Genomic DNA, 21,791 nt, shown 5'->3' with positions numbered 1-21,791 from the left:
AAAATTCTAGCAATCCCTATTACATGATGTTCTAACCTTCTATTTCTATTAACCTTGATGTAGATCAGATACACATTTTTGAGCTAAGGAACAACAATCTAGTCTTATTAATATATTATAAATATTGCAGACGCGTCCATGTGGGATCGAATATATGCAATCTTTCTCTTTATTTTTGTTATTGCTCTCTGATGTATATCATAATTCATAAGTATTTACAGTGGATTTTAAGATTTGAACTAAATATAAATGAATTAATTATCACAGGTGTTTTGTATGTAGCATACGGGGAGTAATGTTTTTTTTTTTTGTTAGTGAGGACTCCAGAGACTAAATTACGCATCAGTGAATTTCTTTCTTTAATTCCTTATGAATAGCATTTTATTTTATGGGATGAAAGATCTTTTCAATTCTGATATTGCTATCCAGAATTACGTTAAGAATGACATTTAATACATATACTATCTACTACCTAGAACCACAGTCTGATTCATGTTCCATGGGAAGTAAATACATGGATTTCTTAATAATTATTTGAGTATATATATATTTCTTCAACGGCTTCTCAAATATTTAAGTAAACAATGACTCATCAATAAGATATGTTGTTTTTTAACAAAGAATATGATATTTCAATGAGTTCTAAAGCAATAAATGCATTTTTATTACTTATACTTTTGTTTTTATTATTTTCTTCAAAGTCCTGTCAATATCTGTACTTCATAAATTTACAACATATTGATAATATAAGGAAAATGGTTCCTCTATAATATGATATTAAAAAAAACACATAGTGTTTTGCACCCGGACTTAATTACTATAATGAAATGAAATTATGATGTATTGTTTTCTTTAGATATTTTAGCATATCTTTCATAAATTGTCTTTAATGCCTTAAATCTAGTGAATGACATCCAATGGCACCACTAACCCTTGTTTCGTCTTACGGGTCAAAATGCCCCGTTTTCAACTTTAGCCTACAAAAAATACCTCTTATTAGCATTTTTCAGACTTGAAATTTCTTGACTTTTTTTAAATAAACCTCAACATTTGAAAAAGTAAAAAAAAAATTCCTTTTTTATGATCTCATTTTTGCAAAAAATGACTTGTGTACAAATATTGTCTTATGGGTCATTTTGACCCAATTATCCTAAATGATATTTTATATTATTAAAAATTTTTGAAGATCATATACATATGTAGGAAACCCCACAGGAATATTTGCACATATATTCTGGTTGAGACCAAATATGATCATTTTGTAGAGAGAATGAGAGTACTTTAGAGTAGATTTGGAGCAACTAAGATATTTGAAACGCAATTTGTATGTATTTGAACGTTACCTAAATTACGTTTTGATACAATGACAAATAAATGTATATGCATTAGTTTAGAACTACATAATTATAAAATAATTAAAACTATAGACCAAGGTTAATGTAAATACAAAGCTATACCATTAAACATCAGTCGTACACGCATGTACGACTGATGTTTAACTCCCACCACTCTTTTAATATTGACGTCATAGTAGATGAATGGATGTAGATCAAAGTTAATAGAATTACAAACGCTTTTATATTGACGTCATAGTAGATGAGTGGTTGCGTGTTTTGTATAAATACTGTTTTTCTTCCCCAGGAGTCGGTACAATATATCAAATTGAAAATTCTAGCAATAGTGACGTCATAGACTACGAGTGGTTACATGTTTTGTCAAAATCTGCATATCTTGCCCAGTAGTCGGTACAATACATAAGATTGAAAATTCTAGCAAGCCCTATTACATGATGGTCTAAACTTGTATTTTATTAACCTTGCTATAGTCAAAGTAATGAGGCCATATTTTCGATGATGATAAATTATATGAATAAGATTATATGGTTCTCATTGGCAAAAAAATAGAAACGAGGGTAGGAAATATACTAATGACATCATAACAATTATTCCTGTGTCCACAAGATATGCCATGGCCCATTCGAGGGACATCTTTTCAATATTTTGCATATTCATCGCTCCAAATATTGAACGAATCATATTGTAAATTATTTCAAAAATTAAATTTGTCTGAAAAAAAAATGAAAAATGGGAAAAAAAAATTATAATTCGACATATATTCAAAAAAATTTAAAATTATTGGAAAAAATTTCAAAAATTAAATAAAAAAAATTTGGAAAAACATTTTCAAATATTACATTTTTTGGAGAAAAATTTCAAAAATCTATAGCTATTTAAAAAAGAATTAGATTTTTTAGAAAAAAAATCAAAAATCTATTCATCTTCCCAAAAAATTATTTTTTTTGAAAATTAACTTTAAAAAAAAAAAAGCTACTCCCAAAAAATTTCAAAAATCCATTGCTATTCTCAAAAAGTTATATTTTAAATAAAAAATGCTCTAAATAAAAATTTCAAAAATAAATTTTTCGGAGAAAAATTACAAAAGCCCAGAACTATTTACAAGAAATTTAATTTAAAATCAAAAAATTGTTGGAAAAAAATTTCAAATATTCAATTTTTCAGAGAAAAATTACAAAATCCATAGCTATTCTCTTAAAATTAAATTATTTGAAAAAAAATTTAAATTTCAAATATTAAATTTTGTAGTAGGGATCCAAAATTCCTGAATATGGGGAGGGGGATACAGCCCCACCAGCCCTCCCTCTGTGGATGCTCCTGATACCTGTAAAGTAAGTTATTTATATATATTCAATACATGAGCATAACTAGAATTGTATAAAATAGTATGATATAAACGCATGTGGGACTTTTTTTTGTAGTTGCAACCTCAACATATTGCGTCAAAATCCTTTGTTAGGTGTGGAAATTTCTCAACTTGTTTATATGGGAAGGTACACTTATCATGTAAAAACTATTTAAGATTACTAACACCCAGTAATGAGCAAGTTAACTTTTCTTTTAACTAATTAAGATAAAGTTGATTATTATTTTATTTTTTTATAAATAGTTGAATTAAAGATAATTTCGATTTCTATGAAAATTAACTAATTAAGTTAAAATTAATTTCGAGTTTATTTTTGTATCTAGTTAAGTTTAAGTTTATTAACTTTAGAGTGATTAATTTAAATTAACTAACCCAATCTTGGTTAAGTTAAAATTAATTTCGATATTAAAAAATAAGTATTTAAGTTAATCAAGGCTTCATAATAAAGATTATTCTGTCGGTCTCTATGTCTGGGATTTTCTTTATTTCCAATTGAACGATCAAGAAAAAAATACAGATCCAAGTTAATACTAAAATGGAAGTCAAATACAGCTAAAATTTTAGAATTTTGAGTTTCTAATATTAAGTATGATTAAATATCGGAGATAATAAAAAAACGACATTTTCTACGACACTGAGAAAATATCCTTTTTATCGATTCGATGTGGAATGACCCAGTGGGAAAGTTTAATAAAACAAATAGGATCGACACTGTGTTTAACTAAATAATCGGAGAACTAACGGTTACTTAAAGACAGTTTTTAGTATTTCCACTTAAAATAATAAAATTAATCTAACTTTAACTAAATAACTTAATCAAGTTAAGTTAAAATTAAGATAACGCTGTTTAAATCATTAACTAGTTAAGGTAAAAGTTAATTAACTTCACTTATTAAAAATTCTAAGTTAGGATAATTGGCATTAATTTACCCAACTCTGCTAACACCCCTCTAAAATTTATTTATGTCTTTTGATGCTACTTTAAAAAGATCACATAAATTTAATTGCTAAAAAATGAGTCCCAAAGAATTAAGTGTATTTACAATAATTTATTAATATTATATCATATCATTTTTTATTTTCATACTTTATTTGAATGATTCACTTGCCATAATAATCAACATTATTTATTTCCTGATCAATTTCTCCAGTATTTTTATTTTATTTTTTATATGGCTCACGAGATTATTTCAACGTACATATTTTTGTCTCGAAATTTTTACAAGATATCAAAGATTATCTTTCAGACACTTAAGGTGCATGACATGCTGAAAGCTTAGAAGAAGAAGATTGTGATGCTTAAGTGTTCATTGGACGTTATGATCCTAGTGTGTTAACTGATGAAGACTCTGCTGATGAGGATGGAAGTGGACTTATGGGATATTTATCTGGGAGGCAACTGATTGGTAATGAAGAAGCTGTTTTCTCTGATGGAAGGCGAACAAATGATAATGATGGTAAATCATATAAAATGTCGAATAGTAATAGCTATCAGACTCCTGAATGGATTCATGGGATTTCTATTATCTTCTTCAGAAAAGATTCTGTATTTCCTGATGCGAATTATTTAAAATGTAGAGACTTATCTCCAGTTCAACTAATTGAATTGTTTTTATGAGGATTTATAGATAATCATATTTATGATTATTATTATAGAAAAGTGGATTTCGTCGCAAGAGAAAAGGAAATTAAAGTATTTATTCCAATTTTAATAGCATTTATTATTGATACTCTCTCTTCTCGAAGAATGTTCTGAAAAAATCTTCCATTACCAGAAACCAAGCTTTACATCACGCTATGAGAAGAAAATCCATCCAAAAAATATATATGCAACTCATTCTTTTTACCAACAACTCTTTCTTGAACTCTGCCAACAAATGTAAAAAATGTTTAACCTTTAGTCAAACATGTATGTAAACATTCATGGAACATTTTATAACTGTAAAGTCACTTTCTCATGAGGAATCCATGATTGGATATTTTTGAAGACATGGTTGCAGGTAGCGTGTCTAAATAAAACCAATAAGATTTGGATTTAAAAGCTTGTCCTTTAAATACTGATGATGGTTACCTTGTTACTTTCGATCAATACGAAGGTTGAACATTTAAAGGGAATTTTTAAAACAATGAAAAAATATGCGGTAAAAGTGATGTTGGAAGAGAAAAGGTCATTTTCCAATAATATACATATAAATTTGATAATATCTTTACTTCATTTCAACTCCTTTCGGAACTGCGACAAAGAAATTATGGAGCCACGGGAACAGTAAGAGCAAATTGGTGCAAGAACTGTCCCCGGAAATCTGATGAGGTCATCCAAACACAAAAGTGATAAGCATCTGAGGTTTTTATTCACAAGACAAATAATACAATCTTATGTAGATGGATAGATAATGTAGTTGAAACGGTTGCATCAACAGTCCATATGGATAATTCATCCAGCTAAATAGTAAAAAGATATTCAAGAACATAAAAAAAGAACATTGACGTTTAATGTCCAGAAGTAGTTCAACAATAAAATGACCATATGGGAGGAACAGATAGACACCATCAAAACATTAACAAATTTCGGAATGTTATTATAGGGAAAAAGTGGTTTTGGGGTATTTTCAGATGGTTACTGTATACATGAATATAAAATGCTCGGATCTTACATATGAAGGCCGGCAGAGTTTCATATCAATTTAAATTTAGAGAAGAAATTGCCCTCACATCTCTAACAAGATATGGGACACCCCCTAAGGAAATTGGAAGACCACAATCCTCCTCAGGCGGCAAACGAGTCTTAGATGACATTTTATACGATAGAATTGGCACTATCCTGTGGAAACAAAAGAAGGATGCCAAAAAAGAACACAAAGTCATAGTTTAAAATATGATAAAGGCCTATGTTTAGCATGTAATTTGTCATTTGATATCAAATAACAATTTTATATTCTTCAAAATTGTAAAATAAATTATCATTAAAAGAATAAAATATTTTTTTCTGATATGGAGTTACTATAATTCCAAAAAGGGAAAAAAGTCAATAGATTATTAGAGTGCTCCAAAAACCAAAAAGTTAGAAAATGAAATACGGCTAGTTACATTTCAATGTTATGCATAAAAATTAGCATACATGCCAATTTCATATACATACAAAAACGTTACTAGCTGTCGAAACGGGGTTGAAATATCAATGTCTCATATTATTTTATTATAATTCATTTTTTAACATTGCATGGTAATTTGGAAAATTTTAAAATAACGTCTTTTTTGGAAGAGTTTCAAAAGTATAGACTAGCGGTTCTCAAACTTTTTTCATTGACTTACCCCCATCGAAATATGTTTTAAGTTATAAAAACAGAATTATAAAGTTTTTTGAAGATTAAATTCAAAAACCTCTTCAATGATTTGTTTGAATGCTGCATGGGAACGAACTTCCTCTGTGCCATGATATGACAGAGATAGATGGAAGAACAGCTGGCACTCGTGGATTTTCTGGAACCATATGAAAAATTTCAAATTATTAAGAATTGAGTACAGATCAAAAATATTTAATTAAATTCATCATGCTATATTGAAAGGACATATCTCGGATGATATTGCTTTTAAAAATCCAGGAAATATAAATCATGCCAATAGGATTCTACGTCAGTATGTTTCTGAAGAAAATCCTTCCTATAGCTTTGTCCGTCTGGTAAATTTTGTAATGTTTGTATATACTCCCATGTGGTTCACCATAAAGAAGAACTCATTTGTAAAAGATGGGCATGGCATATATTTCAAGTAATAAACTTGATTAAAAATAAAGAAGAAAGAGTTCAAAAAAATGTTCTATCTCCTATACATGGAAATTCTTATTTTTCTTATCCAGAAAAAGTTATTCTTATTATGATTTGTGAAAATAGACATAAGATTTGAAAAACTCCATGGAAAAGAATTCGATCTTCACGGGCTAGTCCTTCAAAATCGTACCCTAGAGTGCTTAAAATACCTTAATTAAATTTTGATTGCAGTCGATATTATGAAATTATTGATTACACCAAAGTAGAGGTGACTGAACATCCCCCCCCCCTTAAAAGATATTTATCCGATGTGCAAATTGATTACAATACCAATAATGAAGAGCTGTTCATTACAGAGAAAAGTATCCATTGCATACTCAAGATGCCGAAAGAGCAGTTAAAAATGTGACAGAACCATCATCAAAATATTGCAACCACGTGACAAGAGATGGTTATATATCTGCGAAACATGCATCAAAGGAGCGTATATCTTTGTTTGAGTCTAAAAAAGACTTAACTTTTCCGTAATTTATGTTTATGGTAATAAAAATTTTTGTAGTATATAATCGTTTATTTAAATATTGTACTATATATGAATCGGATATATTTATTGTGTAATTGGAATTGAAGCAAATTCAAAATATTAGTGTTACTAACACTGAATTTTTTTTTTTAATTCTTCATATTAGGAAAAATGTACGAATGATAAGTTTAACTTGATTGATTTTCATGAAAAGGGCTGTCGTCGTCAGGCTTGGTTTTACATTGAGAGGACTTGAAATACAAATAAAAGACTATATTTTATGTAAAAGTGCGAGATTTAGGGCAAGTGTTCCCTAAAAGCAGTACTCGCCGTAGTAATTGCTTTTAAAAGGAACTAAAATTCTAATCGTCAAAACAAAAACTGATATTACTAGATCAAGTCAAAAGAATATTCCCTTCTGATTTTATTTGATCTTAAAACCTTGATCGTTCTCAATTCTATCTGTTACTCAAACAAAAAATATTTTATATGAAACTACTATTCAATATCTTTAGAAATTACCCATAAAAAAATAAAGAATCATTTTTAATTGAATATTTTTTGAAATAATAAAAGTCAACATTTTAGCAAAAATTAAAACATAGAAAATTTCGATCGAGTGTCGGCATTTAAAAAAATTATTCTTCAGAGCTGAAATTTTGCATGCTATTTTTCAGCAGTATGTATCAACTTTTTATTATCAAGCATTTATCAATTTCCAAAAAATTGGTTCTACGTAAAACGGCCCGCCCTAATGGATATGCCTAGCGGTACATACATGATACATGATTTTGTAGCAAAACTATGGTATAAATATTGTGAGATATTTCATTTTCCTAGTTATTCTGGAAGATATAACACCAGAAATAAGATAAAAAATTAAATTACTCAAAAAAATAAAGGACATAAATGGATTAATCGTTGAAGAGGTAACATTTAAGTGTAATGTAATCAGTAATCACAATTGCATTAGCTCATAAATGACAGATAGTAACATTAAAAAGCTGTTGAGGAGTTATAAGTAAAGGTTAAAAAACCCTAAGTCGTAGTTCTTTTGCCCTTGGTACAAAATTAATTGCGTTTTATATGCATTTAATAATTAATTTGTGCTAAATAACTTGATAAGGGAATAAAAATACTTACTACAGCCAACAAATTTGAAATTTTAGTCAAAAAGTATTGACTTTTTTAGCCATATCAAATCCTAAGTATACTACAATAATATGAAAGCTTTTTAACTCAATTTTTAATAATAACTTTTGACAGTAAATCATAAAACTGTATGAATTTTAAAAAAAAAAATTCTTGATTTTAAATTGAGACTGTTGTAACTGGCCTCCAACAACTTGGAACTTGAGCTTTATATATAAATTTAAACTACCACAAACCACATATCTTGTATTTTATTTATTATAAATCCAAATTTTATCAAAATAGAATAGATCCAAAACCTGGAATCAGATATGATTTTTAATCTAAGGAGATTGGTTCTACGTTAGAGCGAGAGCAAAGGAGACACTTCCACTTGCCGCATATCACTTAGCAGGTAGAACATTTGCACATAGTAATTTAAGAAACGGCTAGAGTTATTGGGGCGGCAATTTTTATCTCTATCTAAGAAGAAATTATAATCTGAAATTCTCTTTTTTCAAACAAGTTTATTTTCATTTAAAAAAAAAAGTTCTTCTTTTAAAATCAGTAGCCTTGAGGTGGTAAAATTCTAAAAAGACACAATAATATAGGGTGCCTAATTCTCCTAAAAGAAACCAAAAATATTTCTTCTTTAAAAAATAAAAGAAAGGAAACACATTTTGGTAAATATTTATAGTTTAAACTCCTCTCTGAAAGTTGTATCAATTCACAACAGGGGAGACAATTTTGGAAATATACATGTGTGTAGTATTATATAAGACGCCGTTACCTTTCGCTCAAAAGAAAACAGACAAAAGGAACGAAATCATCTGGTAGTTAGCCAAATAAGTCAATCATTGCATCCATATTCCAAGGTCCCAAAGGCCACTTGCTCCTAATTAGAGGCATTTTCTTCGTCATTTCATATTTTGAGTATTTTGAAGGGGAGTCTATTAGTTGTTCAATTTGAGTTCCAACCCCGGGCCAAAATACAGTAGATTTTGACCTCATTTTTGCTTTAACAATTCCTAAATGGCCGTGATTGTATGGGTGCAACATATTTTCTACATCCGTTATATACTTCAGCCAACGGTCGAAGTAAACGTAATTTATAACTTCGGCAAGTATAGGATCTTTCCTAGTGCAATCTTCGATCTGTCTTAATCCTTTATCTGAAGCAGGTAAATCACTATAATCATTTCGGTTCTTGTACAAATCTCTCATCCTAGGCTAAATTTTTCATTTATTTCTTGCTCCATTTTTTTCTCAGATATGCTGCGATGGAGGAAATCTGTTATTGTTTGGATGTTTCCTGGAATATACTTGATCAAAAAGTCCTACCTTTGGAGCTTGAGCTTAAATCGCTTGTATTCTCAATGGCTAGTCCACCAAAGAATGCTTCTCCAATAAGTTTTCTAATGGTCTATGGTTTACAGTTTCTATCTCAAATCTCCACCTCAATACATATTAAGCGTTGTAATCACAATCCCAAACAAATGTCATAGCCTTCTTTTTTGATGGGATCATAGTTTCTTTCAACTTTAGTTAACACTCTACTTGCGTATGCAATAGGTCTCCATGTTCCTTCTTCCCTTTGAGTTCAAACGGCTCCCATCCCTTGTGATGAAGCATCAGCATTGATCTTGTGTGACTTCCCTTCATGATATCTTGCAAGATTCATTATATTAGAAAATTTCCTTTTGAAGTTCATCGAAACATTTCTGTTATTCTTCTCCCTACTTAAAATGACAGTTTTCCTGAAGTAATACCCTTACCGAATTCGTTTTTGATGTTAAATGTGGAATGAATTTTGCCAATTGATTTAAGACCTCACTTCATTTACTTCTCCCGGCAGTTTTACCCTTTTGAGGCCTTCAACCCTTCCAGGATCAGGGAATACACCTTCACTGGATATCATATAACCGAAAACCTTATCTTCTTGACTCTAAACACAAACTTTCCCTCATTTAATTTAATATTTTTTTGTCCATAATATCAATGACCTTCCCCAAACGCTCCTCATGTCCATGGTCTGCCTCACTTGTTTTAAGGATTTCATCTATATGAACGTCTACGCCCTTGACGAAATCTAACATCTGCGTTAATTGGACTGGGAATACCTCTGGACTACTGGGGATACCGAAAGGAAGACACTTAAATCTATCTCCCAAATAGTGCGATGAAGGTTATCATTTTACTTATTCGAAGATCTAATTTTATATGATGGAAACCCATAACAGCGTCTAACATGGAGAATATTTTTCCTTTTCCCAATTGTACTCCGACAGGACGATAAACGAAATTTGGGAACGTGGATGTATTGATTTAATTTCTGATAGTCGACTTCATCCTTTTTGATTTCCACCATTCCATTGGTTCAAACTCTTTAACAATAATATCATACAGTTCCAATTTCTTTATTCCCTGTTCAACTTTACAATATAATGGTAATTGTACTTTTCTTGAAGTTGTTTCCACCCCAGGAACCACATCTTTTTTAAATTCTATTTTATAGTCTCTCGGCATAGATGGGAACTCCAAAGAATTGGCATTTCCTTCCCTTAAAAGGCCTAAATTCTTTATAATTATGAGCCCCAAAAGAAGTTTCCTCACTTTTCCAAACATCACATTCCTCCATACTTTTTTTCCTAAATTTGAAACGACGCTTTTCCTTGGCCTTTCATAGGAATGATTGTATTGTACGGCAGTCTGTCACATCTTGCTTTTTTCCTTAATGTTCCTTTAATCTGTTAGATGGAGTTGCACTGGTTAAGTATAAGTAAATATTATAGTATTACAATTACTCCATCTAACCTAGGAATATTTTGGAGAAATTCATATATAGTATATTTTTTTCTCTAGGAATCACCGGGGCGCGAACGTACACACATCAAGTTCAAGGAAATAACTCCCGAGCGTGCTGTCTATGAGCTATGGCAATTCCATGCTCTTTCTAATTTCTCAATTTTTAAACTTTTAATAAATGCATCTGGCCCCTGTATCAACTTTGCCCCGTTCTGGGTATCCATTAATTAAAATGTTGACACACCATTCACTCCCTTCTTTTTCACTTAGAATGATTGAATCCAAGGTAAAGTTATCCATTTCTTCCTCCATTCCAAAATTTTCATCCACTGGTTCTTTTTTTAAAGCTTCTTCATTTTTCTCTTCAAACGACAAACTCTTAATCCTTCGCAGTTCTGACACACTGCTTTTGATCTTTAAGCTGGACATTTGTCGAGTTTATGCCCTTCCCTTTTCTTTTTTTTATTGGACGTGCTGAATTTTAGCTACAGACCCTCGTTACTACATTCTTTTGTCTTAGATAATGTAATAACGCAGTTACAAAACATAAAGCACACATTCAAAAATGAGGCCTTGTCAGACAGAGAATCTTAGTTTTATTAATATAAATATAATTCTGTCCAGACCTTTCCTTTATTGAACATGAATTATACTAACTTAATTGACAGACTACTCCTAATTCTTTAAATTTGGACCTTATTTAGGTTTCTACTTAAATTAAAAAACGAGAGAGTCAAAAACGATCATTGCTTGCTTGCATCAAATTGTAATTTAAACTATTAAAGGTTTAACCAATGAAAAATGGGATTCCATGCAAGAAAATCCCTGCCATCATCTCATTAAAGTAAATTATTAAGCATACTATGCAATAATCCAGTTTTTAATGTTATTATTATGATATCGTTGTTTTTTTAATAAATGAGGGACAGCAAATAAAGAAAATTGAAATGAGAGCCTTGGGACCCATAAAATTCAATTATAAAAAAACTCATATGTTTAAAGGATGTATGATTTACAACCCAATTTAGTGACTAAATACTTGGGAAATAATATTTTATAACTGTCTTGAATGCCATTAATTTCTTCATTACTATTACATATATACTACACACTTTTTATTGTAGATAATAAATATAACTTCTACTATAAGATTATATCGTTATTGAATTTCTCCCCTCATGGTACGTGTTTTTAGCCAAAGAGAAAGAAAAATATAGAAGGCTCAAGGTTTCCATTTCCCCCTGTTGTTAACTTAAGGGCAGTGATGAAAATCCAGTGTAGAATGGTCATGTTAGTATAAAGAAACCGAAAATCAACATGGTAACCCAAACAATTTGAAGAATGTTTTGGATGAGAGGAAGAAATATGCTCATGACGTTGCATTAGATCAGCTACAATCACCTGTGACGAGAGAGGAAGGAGAAAAGGATATAAACAAGGACATTTGCTAAAATTAATTCAATATCGATCCCCAATTATACTCCGAGTCCAACAAGGACTGTCAATTATAACTCCACAACAAATCCTCAAGGGTACACTCTGTCTTTTATGAACACACACGAATGTTCAATCAGGTTTTAAACATAATTGAATCTATTTAAAAAAAGGATATTCACTGCTCAGGAATTAAATAATAATTACAAGGGTGAAGGAAAAGAAAAATCATTCTTCTGATTACCAATTGCAAAAAACGGGACAGCAAAAAAGTACCCCGAATTTTCATCACTTTTTCCTTTTTTCTTTCAGTATGATTGGCACAATGAAAACAATTTATACATCAAATATTATTGGAAATAATTTATGCCAAAAAAGATAATTGTAAAGTAATTATAAAATTTAATCATTATCAGGTATTCTTTCTTCAAATGCTTTATATCATAGATGAACTTATAGAATAGACCTGATATTTCAATTTTTTTTTAAATGCCTTCAAAAAAGGTTTATTTTAATTGATTTATGGTTAATTAAGTTTATCATATTTATCAAAAAAATAAAATATATAATAAGTTGGTTAGGTTGTGTGAAGAATAGATTACAATAATACTCCGACGAAAAAAATTAATTACATAAGAGTATATATAACTATTCACAGTAAGTAAATACTAATTAATTAATTTGAATATGAAACATCTATTAACTTGTTTTAATTCCCTTACATATAAGTTATATAATTATATAGACTCAGAGGTTATTAAATTTTTTCGTCGGAATATTATTGCAGCATATATTATTAACGCAACCTAACCAGCTTATTATATTTAAAAAATTTAATTAATATTATAAACTTAATTTACAATAAATTAATCAAAATCGACCTTTTTTTATATATAGGGAATTTTTTTAAGTTGAAATATAAGGTTTATTCTATATCTTCAGCTATGATATAAAGCATTTGAAGAAAAAATAAAAAAAAGATATTAGCATCTAAGTAGGGTACTTCATTTTACTCAATTTTTGGTGGTTATATTCGTGTTCTACGGCTTAAATAACAATAATAAATGTGGCTTTCAGCCTGTGGGCAAAAATACTGTTGCATTGTGTAATAAATAATTAATGTAATTTCATACTCAGTCATTGATTATTTTATTAAGAAGGTTTTCAGCTCAATGTTCTATATAATAACTATTCAGAGGCGTCCCCTTGATTATTATTTTTTTTTTGAGGAGGGGGTTTGATTATAGTTGATAAAAATTTCAGATATTAATTTTTTCGGAAAAAATAATTCAAAAATTAAATTTCAAAAAAATCGGAAAAATTTAAGTCGTATTCATATAAATTAAATTTTTGAAAAAAATTTGAAAAACTAAATTAAATTTCAAATATTAAACTTTTTTTTTAAGTTCAAATTTTAAATTATAGGTCAAAATTCCATAATATGAGGCGGAGCTACAGCCCCTCCCCCTGCGGAAGCCCCTGCGATTAATAAATCTCTAAATAATAATTAACAGTTAATAACAAGGGAAATACAGAAGGCTAGGTCATATTGAGTTATTTATATGTTTGACAGTCAAGGTTGCGAGTGGATAAAAAAAGCTAAACGTGAAATTATGATATAAAAAGAGGTTTCATTGAGTCCAATTGTTGCGATATTTTGAATACTTCACAATAGTAAAAATTTTATACTATCATATTATTCTAGAACGATATATGTCCAAAAATATATATAAAGAAGTTCTTTATAAATATTCTTTGTGTATGTGCCCTAATAAAAACACATAGAGTATTTACCAAGATAAACTGTTTATCTATCTACTACATAATATTATAATACAATCCTAATTCTTATATGATTCGTACCCTAATAAAAACGCATAAAAATCCATTAACATAATATAGGTATGTTATAAAAAAAATTTAAATTCGCTTTTTTCCTTTTAAATATGTTTAATCTAATAGATAATGGTAAAAAAGACCATATACCAAAATCGTATCCCTACCTTCAAAATTAAGAAAATTATGACCAAATCTGTGATATAATAAAATATAATATTTCAATCAAAGAACACAACTTTCTTAAACATCAAATGAATTGAATGAAATTTTCAGAAATTACAGAATACAGTATTGTGCAAAAGATGATACTTTTAAATACATGCAATGGAATTGTATAATATGATATTCGAGTATTTGAATATCGTCCCACGCTCTCCAATCAATCAATAATAATTATTATTGAAAAAAAAGAGAGGTTAAAATTTAAGACATAGTACTTTCATATTGCACAGACATTAAGATTGAAGGCGCTAATGTCAGTTAAAAATTGATGTATATTAAATTGATACATTTATATTTGAAAAGCTTCTATATAAATTATTAATGTATTTTTTCAGTCAGATTGCCCAGTTGGGCTATTGTCTTCCACATAGGGACTAAAAATTAAAAGAAAGAAAAATTAAGTGTGAACACGTGAAATGCATTAATATAGATTATAAATTATTTACTGAGATCCCCATGGAGTATGAACAACGCCCTCACGTTTGTGTATTCTTCCAATTCCATCACAAATATCTGAGGATGATACAAAAAGGAAGTACTCTAACACAAAAATCGTTGCATTTCCCGAGCTAATGACATCGTTGACCTCCATGTCATTTGCCATGAGTTTCCCTAAACATAAATGAATATTTTTTTGGATGGGATGGGGAATTTATTAATCAACTGGGAGTATTGAATTACCATCCTTTTTGACGAGATTAATTTCCTTTCCATTCAACATTTGGACCTTCAACCCCTCTCCACTAATGGCCGAATCATCTTTATTCACCTTGCCATTGGATACTTGAGCGGCTAAAATTAACCTTTGTGTCACAGGATCACTATGAATAGGATTCACTGTATCCATGGGCGCAGCTAAAGAAAATGTTTGATCATTAACTGTAAAGCCAGTCCATTGTGTCACTAAAAAAAATTATGTACATAATTAATTTGATAATAATGGATTTGAAAAAAAAAACGATCCTTGAACTATACCATTGCAATTTTCTTCTCCATGAGGAGATTCAAGGAAATCTTCGTAGAGATGGAAGAATGCACTCACTTCCTTGGGTTCAGCAATGTTTTTTATCTCTTCATCCAGCTTTGGAAGGGATAGCTTTTCACATTCTATAGTAGGCATGATTAATTATGTGTATGCTATAACCAGAAAACAAATGTAATAATATTTGTAACATTAAACACGTTACAAATTAGTAAAGTGTTATTTGCATATAACATATTGTATACGATTGAAATGTAATTTACGCTATGATAATACATTAATCATATGGGGTTTTCAAAAAATTGAGAATTAGATCATGTTATGCATACATAGTGAGCCTGGAGCAAAAGTGTTACAAGTGACAACCCCCGTTTGATTAATTTATTATCATGGCATAAATAGCATTTCAATCAGATCAGACGAGTAGAAGGTTAGCCTCAATTAATTTATGGCCAAAGTAAAGGATTATAAATTATATCAAGTACCTTTCAATCTTAAATTAAAGATAAAATAAAATCTCAATTTCGTCATGCTTTTTAATACAGATGACTCATTTGTAAAAAAACAAAAAACAGAGCAAATCAACTACGTAACACTTGTGCATGAGGACTGATTAGAGATATTCATATTGAGTCTACAAATTATGAGTCATTTTACTCTTCAATCGAATCGATTAACCCTTCATTACTTCACTGCAAATCCTAACGTGAGTACTTCCCTGGGGGTGTTCAGGCACTCAAACATTAAAATAGATATTGAAGGTAAGGGAAGACTGCCCTTAGCCCTCCCGCAAACTCTGCTTATGAATAAAACATCGCCTACTCTCCTTTCATATTCCTCGTTGAAGGTTTTATAATGAGGGAAGATATAAATAATTCTTTAAAGTCTCCATATCTTTAGTACAATAATTAGTTAATATCCTAAAAACTAATGCAGTATCGCAAAAATTTGGATATAGAAAGTATTTGATAAATTAGGAATTCATATAGAAGGCAACCAAATATATATCCGGAGGGGACAAACACCATAGAGAATATATAATATTTACCTATATGTAATCAATGACAAACATCCAAGGGAAGTAATGATTAATGACTGTACAATAGGAGTAGAACACTTAGCAACCTCTTAGTTATGTATGATGTTATGATGAGTTTTCCATTGCATATGATAAAAAAAGGCCCCCAATAAATAATTTCAAATATTATAACATTTGAATCCCCAAAAATTAAAAAGTAGAGGTACGATATTTTTGCTCCTGTATAACCTTAATTCCTCGAACTACTAATAAACACAAGGTGGAGCCCCTGTCCTCGGGTATGTACACAAACTTACTAGTAATAAGTAAACAAAGCTATTTCCCGAATGTTAGGAATTATTCACAGCACATCCTTACTTTTATTGTATCACAAAACCTTTTCTCCGAAAAGAAACAGATAAAAGGCTCTACTCCCAGACTATCACTGTCATAATATTTCTTCAGAATTTTTAAAATGAATAACGCATTATTAAAATCTACATAGTATTTTATTCGATACTGTACTATAATATTCCTTAGCAATATTTTATTAAAAGTGAAGTTATACATTAGTAATTGGGTATGATGGCCAAACTTTCTCCATAAAAATAATAAAATGGGCAATATATATATATATATATAATATAAACGACAAGGGATCAATAAAAAATTCTTTAGAAACGGAGCATGAGAAGAGAATAACTTATTACTTTGTTTATTTGTGAAAAAAAATACATTATGAAATAGCCATGAAATTTCGAGCGAGATGAGGCAATCGACAGCTGACAGTAAAATACATAGGGTATTTTTGTGTAGCTAGATAACACCGTGACAGCTTAAAAAACAGATTCTAATTCAACCAATTAACGTTCAGAACACCGATTAGGACAGAAGAAGCAGAAATATCAACAGTTGGCAAATAAAACTCAATGCGTATTTTTGCTTTAGCGAGATAACGCCGTGATGGTTGTTGGCAATTGTTTACAACTTAACATGAATTAATTCGAATTCAATCAATCAACGCTCATATTACTGATAAGAAGAAAAATCGGTAGAAAACAAGTAAATTATTGACGAATATATAATATACATAATGTGAAAAGTACACAGGCATACTATAAAATATTCAAAAGAGTCCCAGGGTAAATTATAAATAATAAATGTGTGTTAGGCCTGGGATATAATAAAGAAGTTAGGGCATAAATTCGGAGAGTAAACAAACTCTTCCTTCAGCTCCCACCAAAAAATAATAATATAAAATAAATACAAAGCAAACTAATGAATGAGAATTACAAGTAACTTAAAAATAATCTAATTTAAAAGATAATTGTACTTACTCTGAGTTTTATCTTGTGTTATGACTTATGATCCGCAAGGATTAAATGGCAGTTCAATGATGTCTTTCTTACTAAACGAACAAACTGATAGTGTGCAAAAAAGTACAAACAAATCGTCATGAGTATACAAGTCAATGAATCATTTTGTTCTTTCTATAGCGCCTCTTAAGAGAAGAACTGCACAGAATATTATTATGTAATAACTAAAAACATAAAATAACGGAACTTTTGTACCTTTTAAACAAACCTCTTAAGTTTTTTATCATTATAAATTATATGGGATATAACGGGGATTCATGAAACCTATGTGTGACAAGGTACACATCCTTTCTGACATCTGTGATATTAAATATATATCAATAGGACATAAGTGCTTTTCTACCTATTCATTGGATTAAATATTGATATAAGAGCCTCTTAACTCTTTCTGAAGACTTTGGATGACTTTTGATCTCCCCTTTTCTTCGTTGGAAAGTTATCAATGGATTTAAGAATGAAGAAGTTTTCAACTTTTCCTTTGTCTTCTACTAATTACAATAATATATATATATATATATATATTGAACGGAACATTTCGGACTTCAATATTGTTCAGCCTCTCTCTTGATATATATAATATATAATTACACTATTTTATCTTTAAAATATGCAGGATGATAACATCGACCCAACAATGGGTATGAAATGGGAAACCATCACCTACAGCAAGTGGGGGGAAGAGGGTTAGATCCCAAAACAATGTCCTGAATACATCACGGGTTTCGTTTGTGGGGTGACTGGTAATATTGGAGACGAGGTTTTTGGTGGCCTCATTGCACAACAATGCAATACTCTTCAGATTAAAAGTAAGGTGGAACTTGCAAAATCTGAAATTAGTAACTTTGGTAAGGTACTCTACATATGTGTAGACCCTCTGGCATTTGAAGCCCTGTAATTGATAGACTTTACTATCATAATAGCTTCAGCAGGAAAGGTATGTTTCCAAGATCCAAGGGAAGCACCCATTATCCAGCAAGAGGAAGAAGAAGTAGAGGGGGACACCACAAAACCAAATCAAAGGGATGATAGTAAATCAAAAATAACTTGTGGCACTAGCATAAAAGATTATACTACCACTAGCACAAAAGATAATACTGAAGTTAGTAAACAAACTGAGATTGATAGTGGTGGCAACAAATCAATGGATGTTGATGGTGCCACTGATGCCAATTGTGGAGGGAATGAAGCTCGCAATGAAGATGACGGACCAAGAGAACAATCAGCAGCCCAACCAAGTAATAAAAAGTCGATCAGGACCCAATGAAGCCAACAACAGAATTTAAAAACCCAACTGGGAAGAGTCCGAAAAAGCAATCCAAAATAGACAAGTTCTTTGATAGTGCTGCAGAGGAATTGATGAAGCTGCAAAAACCACTCAAAAAATAGTGATAATTAGCTACTCGTATATTAACACTCAACACTCTAAAGCAGCAAACTCGGAGCTCAAATTGAGAACATCACAAATATCCCTAATAACTGAACCATATCTCAGTAATGTCATAACGAAAAGTCTCACTCTTAGAGGATTTACAATCTACGACTCACCGGGGTGAAATCTAAGGGCTTGTATACGATCTGCTAACCATTTGCAAGCATGGTCAGTTCCAGAATTTTCAGATAGAGACCTCTGCACGATATGTATGAAAATACATGGGCTAGTAACGTATATCTCTCTTGCTTACCTTAACCATTTATTACCTATTGAAAATGAAGTATTGTTACGTCTCATTAGGTATTGTGAACAAGAATAAAAGCCACTTCTCTTAGCTATGGACTCAAATGCCCACAATCAACTATGGGGTATTAGAGAAACTGACACAAGAGGAGAGTCTCTGGAAAACATCATTGATAAAAACAACCTGACTGTTATGAGCAAGGGGAACGAGCCTACTTTCATCACCCAACGAGCCGAACAATTGTGAATAGATCACAACATGCATATACAATAGGATAGGTCGATTTGACCATTTTTTTCGAATTTCGATTTTGGACAGGCCCTGATAGTGAGAGTTTACTAATATGATAACGAAGAAGAAAATTTCTAATCCGTAACTCAAATAGTTTTTTGAGAAAATTGCCTTAAAGATCCGCTATATTCACCCATTAATCAAGGAAATATATATTATTGAAATATATGAAAAGGAGAAATAAATTATATTTATTTTGTTAGCTCACTATGTAATTTGCATCCATCTATTTGTGAGACCTTGAAGAATATAGGTATAACACTATACAAATTATATATTTTAACATTTGTAATAATCAGCTGTATTAAAAAAATATTTTTTGAAAGAATTTCTAACAAATAAATTCAAGACTTTTGCTCTCAGTGCCTACCACAAAAGTCCGTCGTGCTACAGATTTATCTTGCCATAGTTCAAACTACCTACTGTTTCATCAATACAGGACTGGGTGTCAAAGTTCCTCGTGAATGAGGGGTTCTGTCCTTATTTGCATTGAAATGTAACCCTTTGTACGAGAAGGATCGAGAGTGCAACTTAATTATCGATGAGATATAATTGCGCAAATATGTAGATTTTGACCCCATCCTTGATGTGCTGCAAGGAATCAAGCATGAGAATATTTTGCCGTTTATTGTTTAAGAACTCTCAACAAGTTGTATGTGGCTTCTTGTGAGACATGCAGTTACCTAGGCACAAAGCTAACTGTGTCTACAACTGAGATTGATACCAGTGAAATGTTCTTGTGGCTGAAAAGATACGATACAGGGTGCATCAACCTTTTTCTGAGCAGGACCTGAGATGACAAAATATATTAAGAACATTTTACTTGAGAGCAGCTTCTGCTTCTTCCGTCACTTATCATACAATGGGATTCTTAAGCTCCTACAGATCAATATTCTTAAGTATATATGGCCTTCAACATTTTGTCAAGACTACATTTGTGAAAAGTTAGCTCTACAGATCGTCCGTACTTTGCTGCACTATAAAGTCAAATGGATAAATAACAAGCTAAAGAACACTATCAAAAAGAGCTAAACGAAACTAAAAATTATAAAGCATTCGTAAGTGTTGTCACATATTAACATCATGTCATAGAAATTTGTAATAAATATCCTTTCAGATCATACTTTACATTATCATTGTGATTGTTCATAAGATTAGTTATACACACACGGAATTCTAGGCACATTGAAGAATCACGCTTTTTTTACGTCGCAGGATGGGTGTAATATTTTCTTTTCTTTTTTCAGAAGTTTATAATAATTTATTTATGAGTACAATCAACCTTCTATGTAATTTAACATGAATATTACTTGTTTCGTTCCCTCTGTAGAATAAAACAATACAAATAAATAAATAAGCATTTGATATTAATATAAACTTTATTGAAAAGAAGATAGTTTTATAATTTTTCTAGTTTTTTAACAATCTTTTTCTTTAGTTTATAGCAGACCTTTTCATATTGATATCATCATTAAGTTTTCTTGACCAATTTGTAGCCATAATATTTAGAAATTGAATGGAACAGTGATTAAATAAGCTTTGAAAGGAATGATTAGATGGAAAATTATGACCTAAGTAATTATCGAAGTCGTAAATTTTTTCCGAACAAATAACAAAATGTACATTTTAATAACTAGAGAAAAACAGAAGTCCGTAGGAGAGTAGAGACCTCCTTTATTTATTTGCTCAAGAAGTTCGACTTTGGAATTGTTGTTACCAGATTCAGTGAAAGTAACTGAAGGAAAATCTGGCGCCTGGTGTGTATCACGGAATTCTAGATACATGGAGGAATCACGTTTAAGTTTTTTCTCTTTTTCTAATCCCCGCTGAAGGTGTCTTGTAATTGACGATGCTCCAATTAGTTCTTACAACGGAGAGAAAGTTTCCGGTTATTATCTATGTAGGGTGTGATGAGTAATATAGAAGAGCAGCAACAGTCCGTAGGAGACCTTTTTTATTTGCTCAAGAAGTTCGACTTTTTGGAATTGTTACCAGATTCAGTGAAA

At 30.5% G+C, this 21,791-nt stretch overlaps 1 protein-coding gene and 1 long non-coding RNA gene across 4 annotated transcripts in view; both read right to left on the bottom strand.

The window, feature by feature from the left end:
* Positions 1-12,687, bottom strand: part of LOC121118403 (uncharacterized) — a 55,756-nt gene extending 43,069 nt beyond the window's left edge. The window contains exons 1-2 of the long non-coding RNA XR_005864431.2: positions 9,484-12,687; positions 8,933-9,417 (exon numbers count right to left, since the gene is read on the bottom strand). This is a non-coding gene — a long non-coding RNA (uncharacterized lncRNA). The remainder of the gene's footprint in view (positions 1-8,932; positions 9,418-9,483) is intronic.
* Positions 12,688-14,414: 1,727 nt separating this feature from the next.
* On the bottom strand, positions 14,415-17,956 carry LOC121118281 (uncharacterized). Of its 3 annotated transcripts, none has more exons than XM_040712849.2 (5): positions 17,780-17,956; positions 15,418-15,579; positions 15,124-15,345; positions 14,889-15,054; positions 14,415-14,816 (listed from the first exon to the last, which is right to left on the bottom strand). In XM_040712849.2, the coding sequence occupies exons 2-5, from the start codon at positions 15,560-15,562 to the stop codon at positions 14,774-14,776; spliced, it is 576 nt and encodes a 191-aa protein (XP_040568783.1). In that variant the 5' UTR covers positions 15,563-15,579; positions 17,780-17,956; the 3' UTR covers positions 14,415-14,773. The 3 variants fall into 3 exon arrangements, with proteins under 3 accessions (XP_040568783.1, XP_040568785.1, XP_071744429.1); XM_040712851.2 differs by lacking the exon at positions 17,780-17,956 and adding an exon at positions 16,473-16,784; XM_071888328.1 differs by lacking the exon at positions 17,780-17,956 and adding an exon at positions 15,910-16,030.
* Positions 17,957-21,791: the final 3,835 nt, after the last annotated feature.

This window comes from Lepeophtheirus salmonis, chromosome 5 (genome assembly GCF_016086655.4).
Source record: "Lepeophtheirus salmonis chromosome 5, UVic_Lsal_1.4, whole genome shotgun sequence".
Classification (NCBI taxonomy): domain Eukaryota; kingdom Metazoa; phylum Arthropoda; class Copepoda; order Siphonostomatoida; family Caligidae; genus Lepeophtheirus; species Lepeophtheirus salmonis.
The sequence above is the reverse complement of the archived record's forward strand: the minus strand, read 5'-3'. Positions and strand labels throughout refer to the sequence as shown.

Excerpts from the sequence above, each read along its gene's own strand:
- LOC121118281 (XM_040712849.2), bottom strand. The coding sequence starts at position 15,562 with ATGCCTACTATAGAATGTGAAAAGCTATCCCTTCCAAAGCTGGATGAA. Across the intron at positions 15,346-15,417 it reads TGGAGAAGAAAATTGCAATG|TGACACAATGGACTGGCTTT; the intron begins GTATAGTTCAAG and ends AATTTTTTTTAG. Across the intron at positions 14,817-14,888 it reads CATACTCCATGGGGATCTCA|TCCCTATGTGGAAGACAATA; the intron begins GTAAATAATTTA and ends TTTAATTTTTAG.